This window comes from Pseudorca crassidens, chromosome 3 (assembly GCF_039906515.1).
Source record: "Pseudorca crassidens isolate mPseCra1 chromosome 3, mPseCra1.hap1, whole genome shotgun sequence".
NCBI classification, from domain to species: Eukaryota; Metazoa; Chordata; class Mammalia; order Artiodactyla; family Delphinidae; genus Pseudorca; species Pseudorca crassidens.
In genome coordinates, this window is record NC_090298.1 from 112,036,277 (window position 1) to 112,052,554 (window position 16,278).

The 16,278-nt window shown below is 37.1% G+C and overlaps 1 protein-coding gene and 1 non-coding gene across 3 annotated transcripts in view; both read right to left on the minus strand.

Annotated features, from left to right (window-relative positions):
- SAR1B (secretion associated Ras related GTPase 1B) overlaps positions 1-16,278 on the minus strand; it is a 31,283-nt gene extending 15,005 nt beyond the window's left edge. Inside the window, exons 1-4 of one of the 2 annotated variants that reach the window (XM_067731783.1) lie at positions 16,125-16,278; positions 6,370-6,485; positions 5,714-5,789; positions 1,701-1,820 (exon numbers count right to left, since the gene is read on the minus strand). In XM_067731783.1, coding sequence (XP_067587884.1) covers positions 1,701-1,820; positions 5,714-5,771 — 178 coding nt within the window. In that variant the 5' untranslated portion in view covers positions 5,772-5,789; positions 6,370-6,485; positions 16,125-16,278. The remainder of the gene's footprint in view (positions 1-1,700; positions 1,821-5,713; positions 5,790-6,369; positions 6,486-16,124) is intronic. The other variant, XM_067731782.1, reaches the window with a different exon arrangement.
- Positions 102-208, minus strand: LOC137222921 (U6 spliceosomal RNA). Its single transcript, XR_010942686.1, has one exon. It is a non-coding gene; the product is annotated as a U6 spliceosomal RNA (small nuclear RNA).

The window sequence follows — 16,278 nt, forward strand, 5'->3', positions numbered from 1 at the left end:
CAGCCTTACATTTAGGTCTTTAACCCATTTTGAGTTTATTTTTGTATATAATGTTAGAGAGTATTTTTAGTTTCATTCTTAAAAATATGCAATGCAAAAAAAAAAATATGGAATGCTTCACGAATTTGTGTGTCATTCTTGTGCAGGGGCCATGCTAATCTTCTCTGTATCATTCCAATTTTAGTATATGTGCTGCCGAAGTGAGTACACATGTTTTTTGATTAATTGAAAAATATTAGTTGAAATGAATGTGAGCCACAGGAAGGTTGAGATAGCATCTGTTTTGTGCCACTGCTTTTACTCCTAGTACTTAGAACAATGTCTGCCATAGAGCAGGTGCTCAAAAAATATTTGTTAAATAAATTAAAAAGGGCAACATCATAAAATTTTTTAAATGACTTACACCTAATATAAGACCACTGTGTAATCTCTTCCATTTCTATTGCTTTTGCAGATAATTTTGTATACTCAATTTCACCATGATCATTTTTCTTTAACAGTATTGTTCTTGTATCAGAATCTTATTTGTCAAGCCCCACTTTCCTCTCCTAATATAAAAAAAAAGTATCAATTTTACAAAATCTTCCTTTTCCAACTTCACTCACTAACAGCTTTAGAGATAAAATGGTAATTTGTTTTGCTCTATTTTCCTTCTTTGTTCTTTGTATATTTACTGAACTAAATTAACTATCATATTATCTACTTTTTAGTCCAGTTCTCAATTTTATACTCATTATTAAGGCCAACACTCATTATTTCATAATTAATCTATGGATTAACTTATCTTTAAACTCTCTGTGTACTTGATTCATCGTCTTTTCAACAGTAAAAGTAAGTTCACAGGTATTTTAAGATTAGGTTTCTGTTTCTAATAATTTTATCACTTTAACATTAACTTTACTTTCTCAAACAGTACCTATTACATAATCTTATATACAGAATGATACGTATTAAGTGATTTATAGAATCATTATTAATGTCTTTCAGGTAGTCTTTCTAAAAGGAAGCACAGTAAATTATTTTTTAATTATTTTAAAACTTTCTAGGGAATTCCCTGGCCGTCCAGTGGTTACAACTCGGTGCTTTCACTGCCGTGGGCCCAGGTTCAGTCCCTGGTTGGGGAACTAAGACCCTGCAAGCCGTGGGGTGTGGCCAAAAAGAACACCAAAAAACAAAAACCTTTCTATAAGTGTATCAATACATGCCCTGTTTTTTGGAATAATTCTATGGTCTTTATATTAGAAATAGTTCAGGTTGTTAGGACTGGAAAAATAACTGGTTAACAAGTTGAGAGCTACCAGCAAAGTATAAGACTATAATCTGTCCATTGAATAATGATTAAAATAGTACAGTTCTAAAATTTGAAAGAAATTTAGGTTATGTAACAAGCTAAAGGTGACTATTTATAACCTAAGCAATATGTTGTTGAATATCATATCATAATCCCTGAGGCAATAACTTTTTAATTCCTCTAGCTGGACAATGGTATACTAACTGATACGAAGATATGAGTATTATTTGAAGATCTAAATATACTCCCTAGAGTTGGGTCACTTATTATTTACTATACTATTTTAAGAACAGGTGAAATGACCTGATCATAATTTATCCACCAAAAAAACAAACAAAACCTTTTGGTTAGGGCCTATGAATTGGTACCACTTGATCAAGTAATATATTGTATGGGAGAATATACTTACTGGGGTGTAACGTTGGGACATGTTGTCCAAGTCTATCATCTTTTAGCATGTGTAGCAATGTTGTTTTTCCCGCATTATCCAATCCAAGAAATACCAATTTACCAGTTTTCTTATATAATCCTGCAGAATAAGAGCTATGATTAGTCAAAGTGATATCTGACAGACTACACAAATAAAATGACTTTAAAAAGAAGTATAATATAATATTCACAATTTAGTTATTTAGATACTTTTCCTAATTACCCCAGATTTTTGATAAAGAAACATTAACCTTTTTGAACTTTTAATATTTTATAAATTGGCCTGAAAAAGCTTGGATATCTAACCTATTTTTAGTTTTGAAGAGCTATTTTAAATTTATTATGATTTGGGAATTCAAATCATTATAAAACTAAACTTTGCCCCGATCAATAAATGTGTGTGACCTAAACTTATCTTGCAATGCCAGAATGCCAATTCCCTTGACAATTTATCTTAAATCCTCTTTTATTTTATTTTAGTTTATCCCTTGATAAATATCTGTGTCCTCTACTAGAGAAACACTCATAAAATACTTGACATCATGTATTTATGAAGCTAGACCAAAAGAAAAATTAAAGAGTATTTTTCCACAGATAAAAATAAATTAACTATTTTTGACAATAAAAATTACAGTGAGTTTTTTTTCAGTAAAAAAGTTTAGTTCACTGTCAAATTTCCCTGAGAATAAGGTTAAACTATTCACATGATTGCATAACACTAAGCAACAACAAAAATATCCAAGCACATAATTTTAAATATATCAGTCAAGCATTGATAGATAAAGGGATAAACAGATAAAGACAGCATTGACCAATTTACAGTAGACTGGCATTTGCTGCAAAGTTCCATATTGAGCTATATGTGTGTGTGTGTGTGTGTGTGTGTGTGTGTTTGTGTGTATTTTAAAGACTTTTCTTAGAGCACTTTTAGGTTTACAACAAAACTGAAAGGAACGTACAGAGATTTCCCATATACCTCTGTCCCCACACATACATATCCTCCCCCAAGAGGATAAAAGTTTAATGACACATATTCAACAGTATACAGAGTATTTTCACCGCCCTAAAAAGTCCTCTGTGCTCTGCCTATACATCCCATCCCACCCAAGGCCCAGCAACCAGTGATCTTTTTATTGTCTCCATATTTTTGCCTCTTCTAGAATGTCATGTAGTTGGAATCACTCAGTATGTAGCCTTTTCAGATTGGCTTCTTTCACTCAGTAATACGCATTTTAGTTTCTTCCATGTATTTTCATGGCTTGATAGTCCGTTTCTTTTTAGTGCTGAATAATATTCCATTGTCTGGCTATACCATAGTTTATCCATTCACCCACTAGAGGACATCTTGGTTGCTTCCAGGTTTTGGCAGTTATGACTAAAGCTGCCTCAAACACCTGTGTACAGGTTTTCGGGTGGGTGTAGGTTTTCAGGTGGATGTAAGTTTTCAACTCCTTTGGGTAAATACCAAGGACCACAATTGCTGGATTGAATGGTAAGAGTATGTTTAGTTTTATAAGAAACCAACAAACTGTCTTCCGAAGTGGCTGTACCATTTTTCATTCCCACCAGCAATGAATGAGAGTTTCTGTTGTTTCACATCCTCACCAGTATTTGGTGTTGTCAGGATCTGGATTTGGGGCATTCTAATAGGTGTGTAGTGGTATTGAAATTTATTTTTCATGTCTTTAATTGTCTAATACCCATGGAATTCCATGAGGACAGGGAATGCAGCAGCAGCTCAAAAAATACTTAATCAATAAATGAAATTTTTAAGACATTAGGCAATTACAGATTCAGGCCATCCATTTTCTAATAAGTTCGTGCCAAAATAACATCTAGTTCTTTACCCACATTTAATTTTAAGAAGTAAATTATTTAAGTCCTAATCTTTTGATCACATATTGACCAACAATTCCAATCCTAAAGAGAAGATTGTTTTCCATATTTACTTGAGCTGGGATACTACATCTCTCTAATTATAAATCTGACTAATAATGTCCTTAAACATTTCTATTTCTTAAAAGATTTCTATATAGACTGTTTCTAACCAATGCACTCAATCTTACCACCCTTTAAAAAAAATATTTAATTTTATTTATTTTTGGCTGCGTTGGGTCTTTGTTGCTGTGTACGGGCTTTCTCTAGTTGTGGCAAGCGGGAGCTACTCTTTGTTGTGGTGCGCGGGCTTCTCATTGCGGTGGCTTCTCGTGTTGTGGAGCATGGGCTCTAGAGCACAGGCTCAGTAGTTGTGGCATGTGGGCTCAGTAGTTGTGGCGCACGGGTTTAGTTGCTCCACGGCATGTGAGATCCTCCCAGACCAGGGATCAAACCCGTGTCCCCTGTATTGGCAGGAAGATTCCTATCCACTGTGCCACCAGGGAAGTCCCTACTACCCTAACTTTTAAATAGTAAAAGTGTACAGGATAATATACTAAAAGGGAACAACTGCATTTAATCTTTAAACTGAGTTGGACTAAATTCTTATTTTGTGGTAGGCACTGTTAAGCACCTGCAAACATTTCACTTAATGCTCAACTCTGTGAAGTAGCATTATTATCCTCTTTTTTACAGAGGGGAAATGAAGACTCAGAGTTAACTTGCTCAAATGCCGAAGTCAGATCTGAGATTTGAACCTATGTTTGATCCCAAAGCTTTGGCTCATTTTCATTTCTCTATACTGCTTCCTAAAGTTAGCACTATTAACCTTCTTGTTCCTGATTGTGATGCAATCTATTTTGCCTTTTCAACATAATTCAGCATAGATTCATTGTTCTATAAACTGAGATATAGATTCCAACATGTTATAACCCAAAGCCCCAGCAAAATAAAGTTTAAAAGCCTCTATTTCTGACCCAGTTCTTGCAAATATGGGACAAAATATTTCAGTCTGATAAAAAGATTTAAGAATTCTCTTGGAGGTAGTATAGAGAGATCTGACATTTGACCTGTAGTAGAGCAACAGTATAAAATAATGTGAGGAATTATATTTTTAAAAAGAAAAAAAAACACTCTGGGTTTTTAAAAATTTACAACTAAGGTTCAACTAAGAAATAAAAATACAGTGACAAAATTTGATCTTACATTTTTATCCTTTCAATATATAGTAGTCAAACAAAATTTATATTTCCCAATCAAAATTTATTTCCTCAGTCAAGATTATGTTTATGGAGAAAGAAATATTTATATAGGAGATATCATTCCATAAGTATGGTTGTAGCCAGTTTAGAACTATGTTGACCACTCTGTAATTACATGAAATGCTTCTCTTTCTGCCAGTTTACAAGATGATGGTTATAAGGAGACTAAACTTCGGACAAAATTTGAAAATAGGAGACTAGAAATATTTTCATTAATTATTACAATAATAAAATTGTGTATATCCCAACATAAAAGTTAATCAAAAGCCTGGTTCAGGGGGAAAAAAAAAGCCTGTTTCACCGAAAAATGTGACAAGTCAAGGGTGTCAATAAAAGAATGGGAAGCAAAGATTATTCCTATCTTTAAAATCTATAAAGAGAGGAAAATCACTAGTCAGAATTGCTGGGTAAACAAGACTCATTTAGTAGGTTATAAAATGCCATTTATAATATATGAGGTACTTTATGGAACATGCATTTTTATAATAATAATAAAAAAAGAAACAATGCATTGGATTCCGGTGAGGATTACATGAGGTAAAGCATGTAAAACTCTTGTGCAAACTGGCTAATAAATGGTAGCTATTCCTGTTAATAATATGCTTATCAACAACCTTAAAAGATAGGAATTATTATTATTTTACAGATAAGGAAATTAAGGCTAAAGTGGAGAAAAGAGTTTGTCTAAGATTACTTTGCAACAGGTATAATGAGTAATTGAACATGTTTGTATGATTCCAGAGCCCATATTTGTAATTACTGGGTTACATACAAAGAGGCTCTGTACAAATAAAAGACATTTTTATATAAGTAGGATTAAATGGGATAACAAAAGAGAACAAAGGGCCAACATTACCTAAAAACTGTAGCACACTGCTGAAACCACTGTAAATCCAGTCAAATATGAAGGACATAGCCAAATCTTACAGGGTCTGGAAAAAAAAGTGTTTTGAATTTAGTAGTCAACATTAAACACCAACAACATTAAACATCAACTGTGAGTAAATAATCCTACAACCTTACTACAAAGAATTAAACACTCTTTTCCATGCCAGTCTAACCTGATCTATACTGATGAATAAAAAACAAAATGTCATTAAAATACCAAGTAGAGACCATTCTTTGCCCCTCAAAGTAGCAAACATGAAAAAATTATAACAGTCAAGACTAGAAAAAATGTGGTAAAAGAAGCATTATTAGTGGCAGTATAAATTGGTACAAATCTTTTTCAAAACCAATTTGACAATAATGTATCTGTTGATACCATCTGACCCAAGAATTCTACTTTTAGAAATTGTCCTAAATATGGAAAAGCTTACGTATAAAGATGTTCATCAAAGTGTTCCATAAGAAAATTTTTAGAAATAATCTATGTTCAATAGTAAATTAAATATAGTATCTATGGCATATGAAATATTTACCAAAACCTTGGAGTGGGGGATGGGAGAGAAGGGAGAAAAGAGGAAAAGAAAGGAAATTGATCATGAAATAAGTTTCTGAGTCTGATTTTACCTATGTGGAGTAAAAACCCTTTTTCTTTTTCTTTTGTTCTTTTGTAGCAGTTGGTACCAGACAGTAAATTTCTGGGTTTGTTATCTTTCTGCATTTTTCAAATTTTAATCATGTTACTAAATGTAAAAAAAAAAAAAAAAAAAGATTAAATCACAGTAGAAAATACAGAGCATAGTTCAATTCAGCACTTACTTGACATGTACTTGATAAACTAATATAGCTAATATGGAAAATAAGAGAAAAAAAGCCTCTTTAGAAAAAAAAATCACTTATACAAAAATATGCTTTCAGATCAACAAAGTTCATTTTCTAGAGCTGAACAAAAAAACCCAGGCCCCAAACTTGGGCCAAGTCCAAAAAGTTTGAAGGGTTGTGCTATCTTTGATATTCTTCAGACTAAGTATGACACACAACACTGCTTTCTATAACTGCCTCTCCCTCCAGTGGGCTGCCAAGCTGGACACAGATGGGCCCACCAAACTCAATATTCTTAGAGGGTAAGATGTTGAGAGCACATCACCTTGAGAGTCAGAAACAGAGAAAAGAGACAGCCTACCTCCAGTCTGTACAAGGCCTAGCAGTGTTTACTAGGAAATCCCCTGGATCCTGGCAATAGATTCTCCCCTCTTCTATTAACTTCTTACTTGAATTAGCGTAAGCAGAATTTTGTTCTTGCAATCAGTTGATTCCTGATTAAGACAGAGTGACTGGCAAACTATGAATAGTTTCATTTGTCAGTGTCACAAGAATGAGAACTACAACAGCAACATAAATATATAAGAATCTATTATCTTAGAAGTTCTCATTTTACTCAAGTTGAAAATTACACCTCCTACTATTATCATTTTAGGTCATATAGAAATTGAAACTTAAAGTCAGAGAAAATATATACAGGTGGCTTGTCTTTTCTGAAGATTCTGAGGTATATGCTTTTCAAAGGGAATCATAATAATTTTCACTGTAGAGAACCAAATAAAGCAGTGGTGTGTTGAGATATTTAATTTAATTTAATATATATTTACCTAGTTCATATTACATCCAAAGTCCAGAGCTAGACATCATGGGGAATACAAATATTGATGACAAACATGGCTCTTTCTCTCAAAAAGATTATACAGTGATAAATTAGCTACACAAATGCAATTAAACTGAAAAATGCTAAAACTGAATAGGATATTATCTAAAATGGTAACAACTCACCCTATAGAGTTTCAAGACTCATTCAAACACAAGGGGGAAAAAATGCCCATACTCTAAGTCCTAAGCTACTAGGGGAGTAATGATCATAAGAGCATAAAAACAAAATAATGAAAATAAATAACAGAGATATGAGGTATTTATGTGCATACCAACAGAAAGAGGTATGGTATGCTCACAAATGCACTTTATATTTTGTATGAAAAAAGAGAAAACCAGTCCTGCTTGTCTCTACATCCGAAGTCCTATTTCCATAGTTCTATGGTGACACCAGGGTACAGCTAAGGAAAGGTTTCTTAGATGGTGTTTAGCCTGAATGGGTACAGCAAAAAGTCGGGAATTGTTAGATAATATGACTGGGGTTAGGGGACCGCAAACTGAGAGTAAAAAATCAACTGGTGCTAATTAGTGATGCAGAAGCCAGATTGATAAACAAATCTGAGACTAAATTTAGACATTAGGTCTTCATGCCTGCTACTTTTAATATATGAACATAAGAAACGATGCTGAATCCGCCTTTCAACTTAATAAAACAAAGCAAAACAAACAAACAAAAAATATCAGCTACCATTTATTGAACCTCTACAAGCATTATGGTCTAGAGGTTAAGAGCAGGAGCTCTGGTGCTAGGACTTTACTATCTACTTTAGGTAAGTTACTTCACTTTCCTCATCTGTAAAATGGGGATAACAATATTACCTGAGATGGTTATTGTGAAGATTAATTACTACACGCAAAGCATTTAGTATTTCGCATGGAGGAAGCATTTAATTTTAGCTGCTGTTATTATTATTTCTTCTACTACATGGCCCACAGTACTAGACACTTTACAGATATGACCACTAAATACCCCAACAACCTTTCAGAGTACATATATTATTGTTCGCATTTTACAGAAGAAGCTGAAGTTACAGTAAGTAAAACTCAACTATTAATGATAGGCACAGCTAAGTTTCAAACATGAGTCGAACTTCCACGTCCATCCCCTTTCCCTTACATTGCATTGGCTCTCTAAAGCTTTATAATAATAGTTTTAAAGGTTTAAATTTATTTAAGTCATTACATACCATTTTTTAATAACTCCAGCTCATGACTCTGACATGTAATTCCTTCCTCTCCCTCACATCCAACGCCCAGTCATTCCTTAGTTCTATCAATTTCTGCACTGAAGTCTCAAGTTTTCTTTGATGCTCACAGGAGCCACCTAATCAAAAGCCTTATTGTCACTTTCCAAAACTACCATCTTAACATCAAAATGTGTTTCTACCCATCTGTACATGCCCTCCAGAGTAGCTTCCCCAAAATGTCATCTTGGACTTGTTGCATAGTCAGGGTGACTATAACTCCCAGTTTGCTGGGGATAGTCTCAGCAAAGTTATTTCAGTGTAATTATTAACAGTGCTTCCTCTCACTCTCAAAAGGGTCCTGATTTAGGTTAAATTATATGGCCACTCTATGCTTGTGGATGGAGAGTCACTGGAGGTTTGTGAGCTGAGAAATGATACATTCAAACTCCTAGGCCAGTATTCCACATTCCACTCTTAGCTACCTTTCCAAGTTTAATACATATTACTTCCCTACTTGTAGCTTTCCCCAGACCAAAGTAAACTGCTTGCCATTCACCACTGGCGACCTGGACTTTTACTACCTTAAAACCTCTGCTCATTATCCTTCCCAGCATCAGAATGTTCTCCCACTATCTCTGCTAAAGTCTCCTTGCCTCCAGCACCAGCCAAATGCTATGAAAGAAATTAATTCTCACTTGAGGGACAGATATAGATGGAAGAACCAAAAGAACCCAGGAAGGGTAAAAGAACTAGAAGAGAGAGGCAAGGAAAGAAGTTAGCCACATTAAATGCAGAGATGTCACAGCTAGCTTTGGTGACAAGGAGACAACAGTTGACAGCATGAGTAGCCTGCAGTGGAGTGGTAGGTAGTACAGGAGAGCCTATGGCCGGTACTTAAAGCACAGCAGAGCTGTGTGACCTTGAACAAGTTAAAATCTCTCAGGGTGTTTTAAGAGCAAATGAGATACAATGTACAAAGTAAGTATCAATATTGAAAACCTGGCTTCTGTCATTATTGAGAAGAGAATGGGACAGGAGGTTAACAGGTGGAGGCAGTGAGGAAATTCTTCTTTCATTCTTTTTCTTTCTTTTTTTTTTTTTTTTTTTGCGGTACGCGGGCCTCTCACTGTTGTGGCCTCTCCCGTTGCAGAGCACAGGCTCCGGACGCGCAGGCTGAGCGGCCATGGCTCACGGGCCCAGCCGCTCTGCGGCATGTGGGGTCTTCCCGGACCGGGGCACGAACCCGTGTCCCCTGCATCGGCAGGCGGACTCTCAACCACTGCGCCACCAGGGAAGTCCTAGGAAATTCTTCTTTCAAAAAGTTTGAAATGGGATGAGGGAAATGAGGTTTTCTTCTTAAGGAAGGGTGAGGCTTGAGAATGTTGATAAATTGAAAGGAAGGAGCTAGTGGCAAGGAAGAGGTTAAAGATGAGAAAGAGAAGGAATTAACCAAAAGGGTCAAAGTCTCAAGAGGAGCCTGGGCAGAGAGCACACTCTTTCTCTAAGATGAGAAGGAAGGAAGGCCAGGAAAGATGAAGAAGGGGTGTAACTACTGAGCCCGCGCGCCTGGATCCCGTGCTCCGCAACAAGAGAAGCCACCGCAATGAGAAGCCTGCACACCGCAACAAAGAGTAGCCCCCGCTCGCCGCAACTAGAGAAAGCCTGCACAGCAACGAAGACGCAACACAGCCAAAATTAAATTAAATTAAAAAAAAAAAAGAATAGCTACTGTGGGGAAAAGATCGAATTAAAAGATTGCTAAAAAGAGCCAGGGACTTCCCTGGTGGCACAGTGGTTAAGAATCCGCCTGCCAATGCAGGAGACGCGGGTTCGAGCCCTGGTCTGGGAAGATCCCACATGCCGCGGAGCAACTAAGCCCGTGCGCCACAGCTACTGAGCCTGCGCTCTAGAGCCCATGAGCCACAACTACTGAGCCCGCGCACCACGACTACTGAAGCCCGCGCACCTAGAGCCCATGCTCCACAACAAGAGAAGCCACCACCATGAGAAGCCTGCGCACCACAACGAAGAATAGCCCCCGCTCACCACAACTAGAGAAAGCCCTCACGCAGCAACAAAGACCCAATGCAGCCAAAAATAAATAAATAAAAAATTAATTAAAAAAATAAAAATAAAAAGAGCCAGTTGCTAGGGTTGAAAAACATCACAGCAGTACCAATCTGTACTGATTTCTATCCCTCACCCCCCCACCCCAAGCAATGCTCAGCCTTAGAGAACAAGGAGCGAATGGGGTTTAGGGACTTCCAGAACAGCAAATGAAAAAAAGATAGGGGAGCAGGAATTTGACAGTACTAGCAACAGAGACTGAAGTAATCTGATGAGAAGTTCAGTCTGAGTGGATAAGGTATAAACACAAATAGAGCATGGAATGGGGTGGGGATCAAAGGCAGGCTCCTCACAGAATAGAAATGGAAGAATAGGGGAAGAGTCTAGCTAAATAGCAGGTGTAGATGTAGTAAAAGGGTGCGAGAAGTGAAAGGTGGGTCAGAATTGTGCCTGCACAGTGGAGGAAAATGTGGGGTTCAGAATTCAAGAAAGGATTGGGTCTGGGTGGTGGCCAGCTCCAAGGCCTGGCTCTGGCATGGGCAGCTGAAGAGAATTAGGGGTGAAGGATTCGGGAAGCTGGGCTATTCCACACTGACAGGCAGTGGAATCACCTAGAAGATTGGAGGGTAGCGTTTTAGAAAGCAAGACTGTGAATCAAGTGGCAAAATCCTTACTGAAGATGACTGTTGGTAGGTGAGAGCCACGAGGACTCAGGGAGGGTAGAGTGGGTAAGCCATGCAGGTAAATGGATTTTTTTGCATAAGGATGGTACCAATTTGCTTTTGTATAATTTGTCCCAAGATAACAAATTTAATAACATATATGGGGAAACTCTTCTTTAGAAATTAATGAGATATTTACATTTCTATAAAGTCACGGTTTCTGAGATCCTTAAACAGAAACTCCTTAAGCTAGGAGTAATTAGTCATTTTAAAGTAGAGGGAGTGAAGTAAGTCAGAAAGAGAAAAACAAATACTGTACGCTAACACATATACATGGAATCTAAAAAAATTTTTTTAAAAAGTTCTGATGAACCTAGGGGCAGGACAGGGATAAAGAGGCCAACATAGAGAATGGACTTGAGGACGGTAAGGGGGGCAGGGTAAGCTGGGACAAAGAGAGAGAGTGGTATGGACATAGATACACTACCAAATGTAAAACCCATAGCTAGTGGGAAGCAGCTGCATAGCACAGGGAGATCAGCTTGGTGCTTTGTGTCCACCTAGAGGGGTGGGATAGGGAGGGTGGGAGGGAGATGCAAGAGGGAGGAGATATGGGGATATATGTATATGTATAGCTGATTCACTTTGTTATACAGCAGAGACTAACACACCATTGCAAAGCAATTATACTCCAATAAAGATGTTAAAAACAATAAAGTAGAGGTAAAAATGCCAACTAAGAATAAAAGTTACTTAGCCACAAACAGATACCTGAGCCCTGAGAACAGGTTACACAACACCATGAACACACTATTAAGACATGTGAAAAGCAAAGGTCAAGAACAAGGAAACATATACACGTCAGCAGATTTATTTATTGCATGAACACCAAAAAGGAAAAGTTGCTAAGCAGATTAGAAAAGTGATCTACTCAAGTAACATGAAAATCAGTGCAAAGGGTGTAATGGAACAGAAATTCTCAGATTACAAATAACTTCTGAAAGCCTTGCCCCATTAAACTCATAAGGACAACTCCATTTTTATGAAATGTCCAGAATAGGCAAGTCTTTAGAGTAAATAGATTAGTGGTTGTCAGATTGGGGGGAAGGTGAAATGGGGAGTGGCTGCTAATAAGTACTGGGTTTCTTTTGGGGGTAATGAAAATGTTCTGGAGTTACTGGTTATGGTTGCACAACATGATGAACTAAAAAAACACTGAATTGTACACTTACAAAGGTAAGAAGTGTATGTACAAGTACCCTTTATGGTATGCATTCTCTCTCAATAAAGTTATTATTAAAAAATAAAGAAAATTATATGTTGAAAATTTACATTTTAATATTTATAACTAATATTTATAACTAATATATTAATATTTATAACTAATATTTATAACTAATAATATTTATAACTAATATAAGTAATTTAGCAAAATCATTTAGGTATGAACTTTTTTTTTTTTTTGCGGTACACGGGCCTCTCACTGCTGTGGCCTCTCCCGTTGCGGAGCACAGGCTCCGGACGCACAGGCTCAGCAGCCATGGCTCACAGGCCCAGCCGCTCAGCGGCATGTGGGATCCCCCCGGACCGGGGCACGAACCTGTCTCTCCTGCATCGGCAGGCAGACTCTCAACCACTGCACCACCAGGGAAGCCCTAGTTATGAACTTTTTAAAAATATACATAAGGGAAAAAAATACACATAAGATGACAAGATATAAATACTCCAAAAAGTAGTGCTGGTAGAAAATAAAAAATATTCTAAGGAGGTAAATCCTATTCAGAATAGAATTCTAGAATCAATACGTTAATAACTTTGGGAAGCAAAGCATGGTAGAGCTGTGATAAAATGGATGGAGTGCCTGTCCTAGAATTTAAAAAATCTAAACTGAATGTGCATCTTTTTTTTTTTTTGGCCACACCATGCAGCAAGGGGAACTTCCCCCACCAGGGATGGAACCTGTGACCCCTGCAGTGGAAGCTCGGAGTCTTAATCCCTGGACCACCAGGTAAGTCCTGAATGTGCATCTTTCGAAATACCATAATTTCATTCTGGGAAACCCAATCTTTCTGAGTGCCAGTTTGCTTCCCCATATAAGGGAAATACCACCTGCCTCACAGAATGTTAAGAATGATTAACTATGATAATGTACATGAAAACACTTTGAATACTACCCCATATAAGTGGTATTAATTCTTTCAAACTAAGTTGATTAAAATTCAAATCACAAAACTTTAAATGCCAGTTTTCAAGTTAACTTCAATATTAACAACTATTAATATGAAAAAGTTTTTTTCATAATGTTCCGATTTTACTTTAAATATTAATAGCACCATCACTGTCACCAGAAAAGGCATTAGAAGAGTTTCCTTCAAATCCAGGTAAGGAAATTTCACTAGGAGAGATTAATCGCAATTTTCTACACAATTTTGTCAGGCTTATGATTAAAATATGTACAAATTCCATAAGATTAGTATACTATCTGTAAACTAATTTAGGAACTATACATACCTCTCTCTCAGATTCAAACAGTACTAGAAATACAAAGGCCAAACTCTGCTTGACCATGTTTTGTAGAATTTCAGCAAGGCCCTATGCCTTTCAGTCGTCCCTTGGTGTCCTAGAGGATTGGTTCCAGGCCCCTACACCCCATCCTCAAGTCCCTTATATAAAATGTCATAGTATTTACATATAATCCACGCACATCCTCTAGTATACTTTAAACGATCTCTCAATTACTTATAATATCTAATACAATGTAAATAATAAGCGAATAGTTGTAAATACAATGTAAATGCCATGTAAATAGTCGCCAGCACTTGGCCAATTCAAGTTTTGCTTTCTCAAACTTTCTGGAATTTTTTTCCCCCAAATATTTTCCACCCATGGTTGAATCCTTAGAGTGGAACCCGTGGATATGGAGGGCCAACTCTGCTAAAAGTATGGACAGTGACAATGTTGAATGTTTTAAGACAATGTTACTTTATAAATACTCACCCCTAAAATTGTTAAATTTTCTTTTTACAAACTTTATGGAAATGGTGATGCAAATAAAAAAACTCTAGAAAACATTTTAGGATTGAATGTATAGCAATTATAATAATGGAACTAAAAACTAAACCTTTTAGTTCGTGTAATGAACAAAAAGTACATAATCAATTTTCCTTTAAGGGAAAGTGATGCTCGATTGAAATAAGGTTAAATCTATGACAAATATAAATAGGATTTTTTAAGAGGAAAGGAAAAAAACCTCTGTATTAAAAAAGTTGCGCACCTAAGTACTGAACTTGGCTATAATGAATTAAGAAAAAAGAAAACTGACATAAGCAATGACAAATTTAATCATTAAAATACTTTTGACTCAAATTGTTCTAAAAGCTATATACAAGGAAGAGAAACTTTTCAATACCATGATTTGAAAATTATTTGCTTAGTAATGTTTTGCAGAAAAATAATTTAAATGAGTTTCAGCCAAGTGTACTTAAAGAAGAGGGTGGAGAAATAATGAATCATTACTACAGAATTCTGATTTATAAGCTTCAAATGACGTGGCAGTGATTTTCATTTCTGATAACCTACTCTTCGGTCTCAATTCTTGCTTGAAGTGCAAGGCAAAGGAAGGTTAAAATGTACCCTATTCAAACTGCTAATCTGCATAATTAATGACAATGCTTCTTTAATATTTCTAAAATGAAGGCAACACCTTCCTCTTCTGCAAACTCAGAAAACACCAATGAACTATCCTAAAGTTTTTAAAGTTCAAAATATTTTGGTGACGAACGCAAGCCCACTAAAACAACGTTTGATATACACATTGCTTTGAAATATCAGCACCACTAATTATTGATAAAATGTAAACCTTCCTGTATTCCTCATGTGTAAAATAGAGATGATACTATTACTTCCTCATTGGATTGCTGTGTGCATAGCTAGCGCCTTACACATAGTAGAAAACAAATGTTCTTTTCCTTCTTTCATTTGCTTCATTTAGACTTACTCTAATTCGTATTCTAACACTGAACACTGGACATTCTTCAGCGTGAGACACAGTGGTAGTATAGATCTTGATATATCAAGAAAAACGTGCAACTAATATTAGGTTTAGTTTTTCAAATTAAAAGGATTTCTTCACCTCATTTTGCCCCATGTACCTAACACCTTAAATTCCTGACGCGTTTGGTTTTTTTGGTCATCAATGTTAGAGTTTTCGCTGTTGTCAAAATCAATTTCTATCTTGTTAGAAACTCGTGAAATAATCCCTAAATCATTGCAGTTTTCCCCCAACAGTTTATCTTTTTCCCAGTCAGCTGGGACTTGGGCTATGGGAAGACGTTACCCACTAGTGGGAAAGGAAGTTCGATTTGTTCCCGCACTAAGTGGGAGAGCTGAGAACAACACGCCGCGTCACAGCCTCTTGAGCTGTCAATGATCCCGCCGCCTTCACCTTACTCGGTGAGGAAACTGAGGCCGACGGGAAGGAAGGGCTTGCCTGCAGTTCAGAGTCATCTCGTTCATTCCTGAAATAACACACCGTTTGACAGCAGCGGTGTCCTATCCGGATGACCGTCAGAGAGGCCCCGCGAAGCACGAAAGGAGCCCGTCCTCTTTCCCGCCGCCAGATTCCAGGGCAGAAAACAGGAGCCCCTTCCTCGCCCGGCTACAGGCAGGGGCATTGGGTGGGCCCAGGCGCGAAAGGCGCTCCTTCCCCGGGGTCCACAGCTGCCGCCCGCCGGTTCTCCGGGGAGGAGAGGCCGCCACTTACCTGCGATTGGAGAGAACACAATTCCTTGCTTGGCGTCGACCCTACTCACTCCGACACCGAACTGCAAAGCGCGATGGCTGCCGCGGCCCTAGTCTGCGCTAGCTCCTTCCGGGCCGGTGGGTGCTTCTCTCCCGAAGGTTCGCAGGACAGCAGC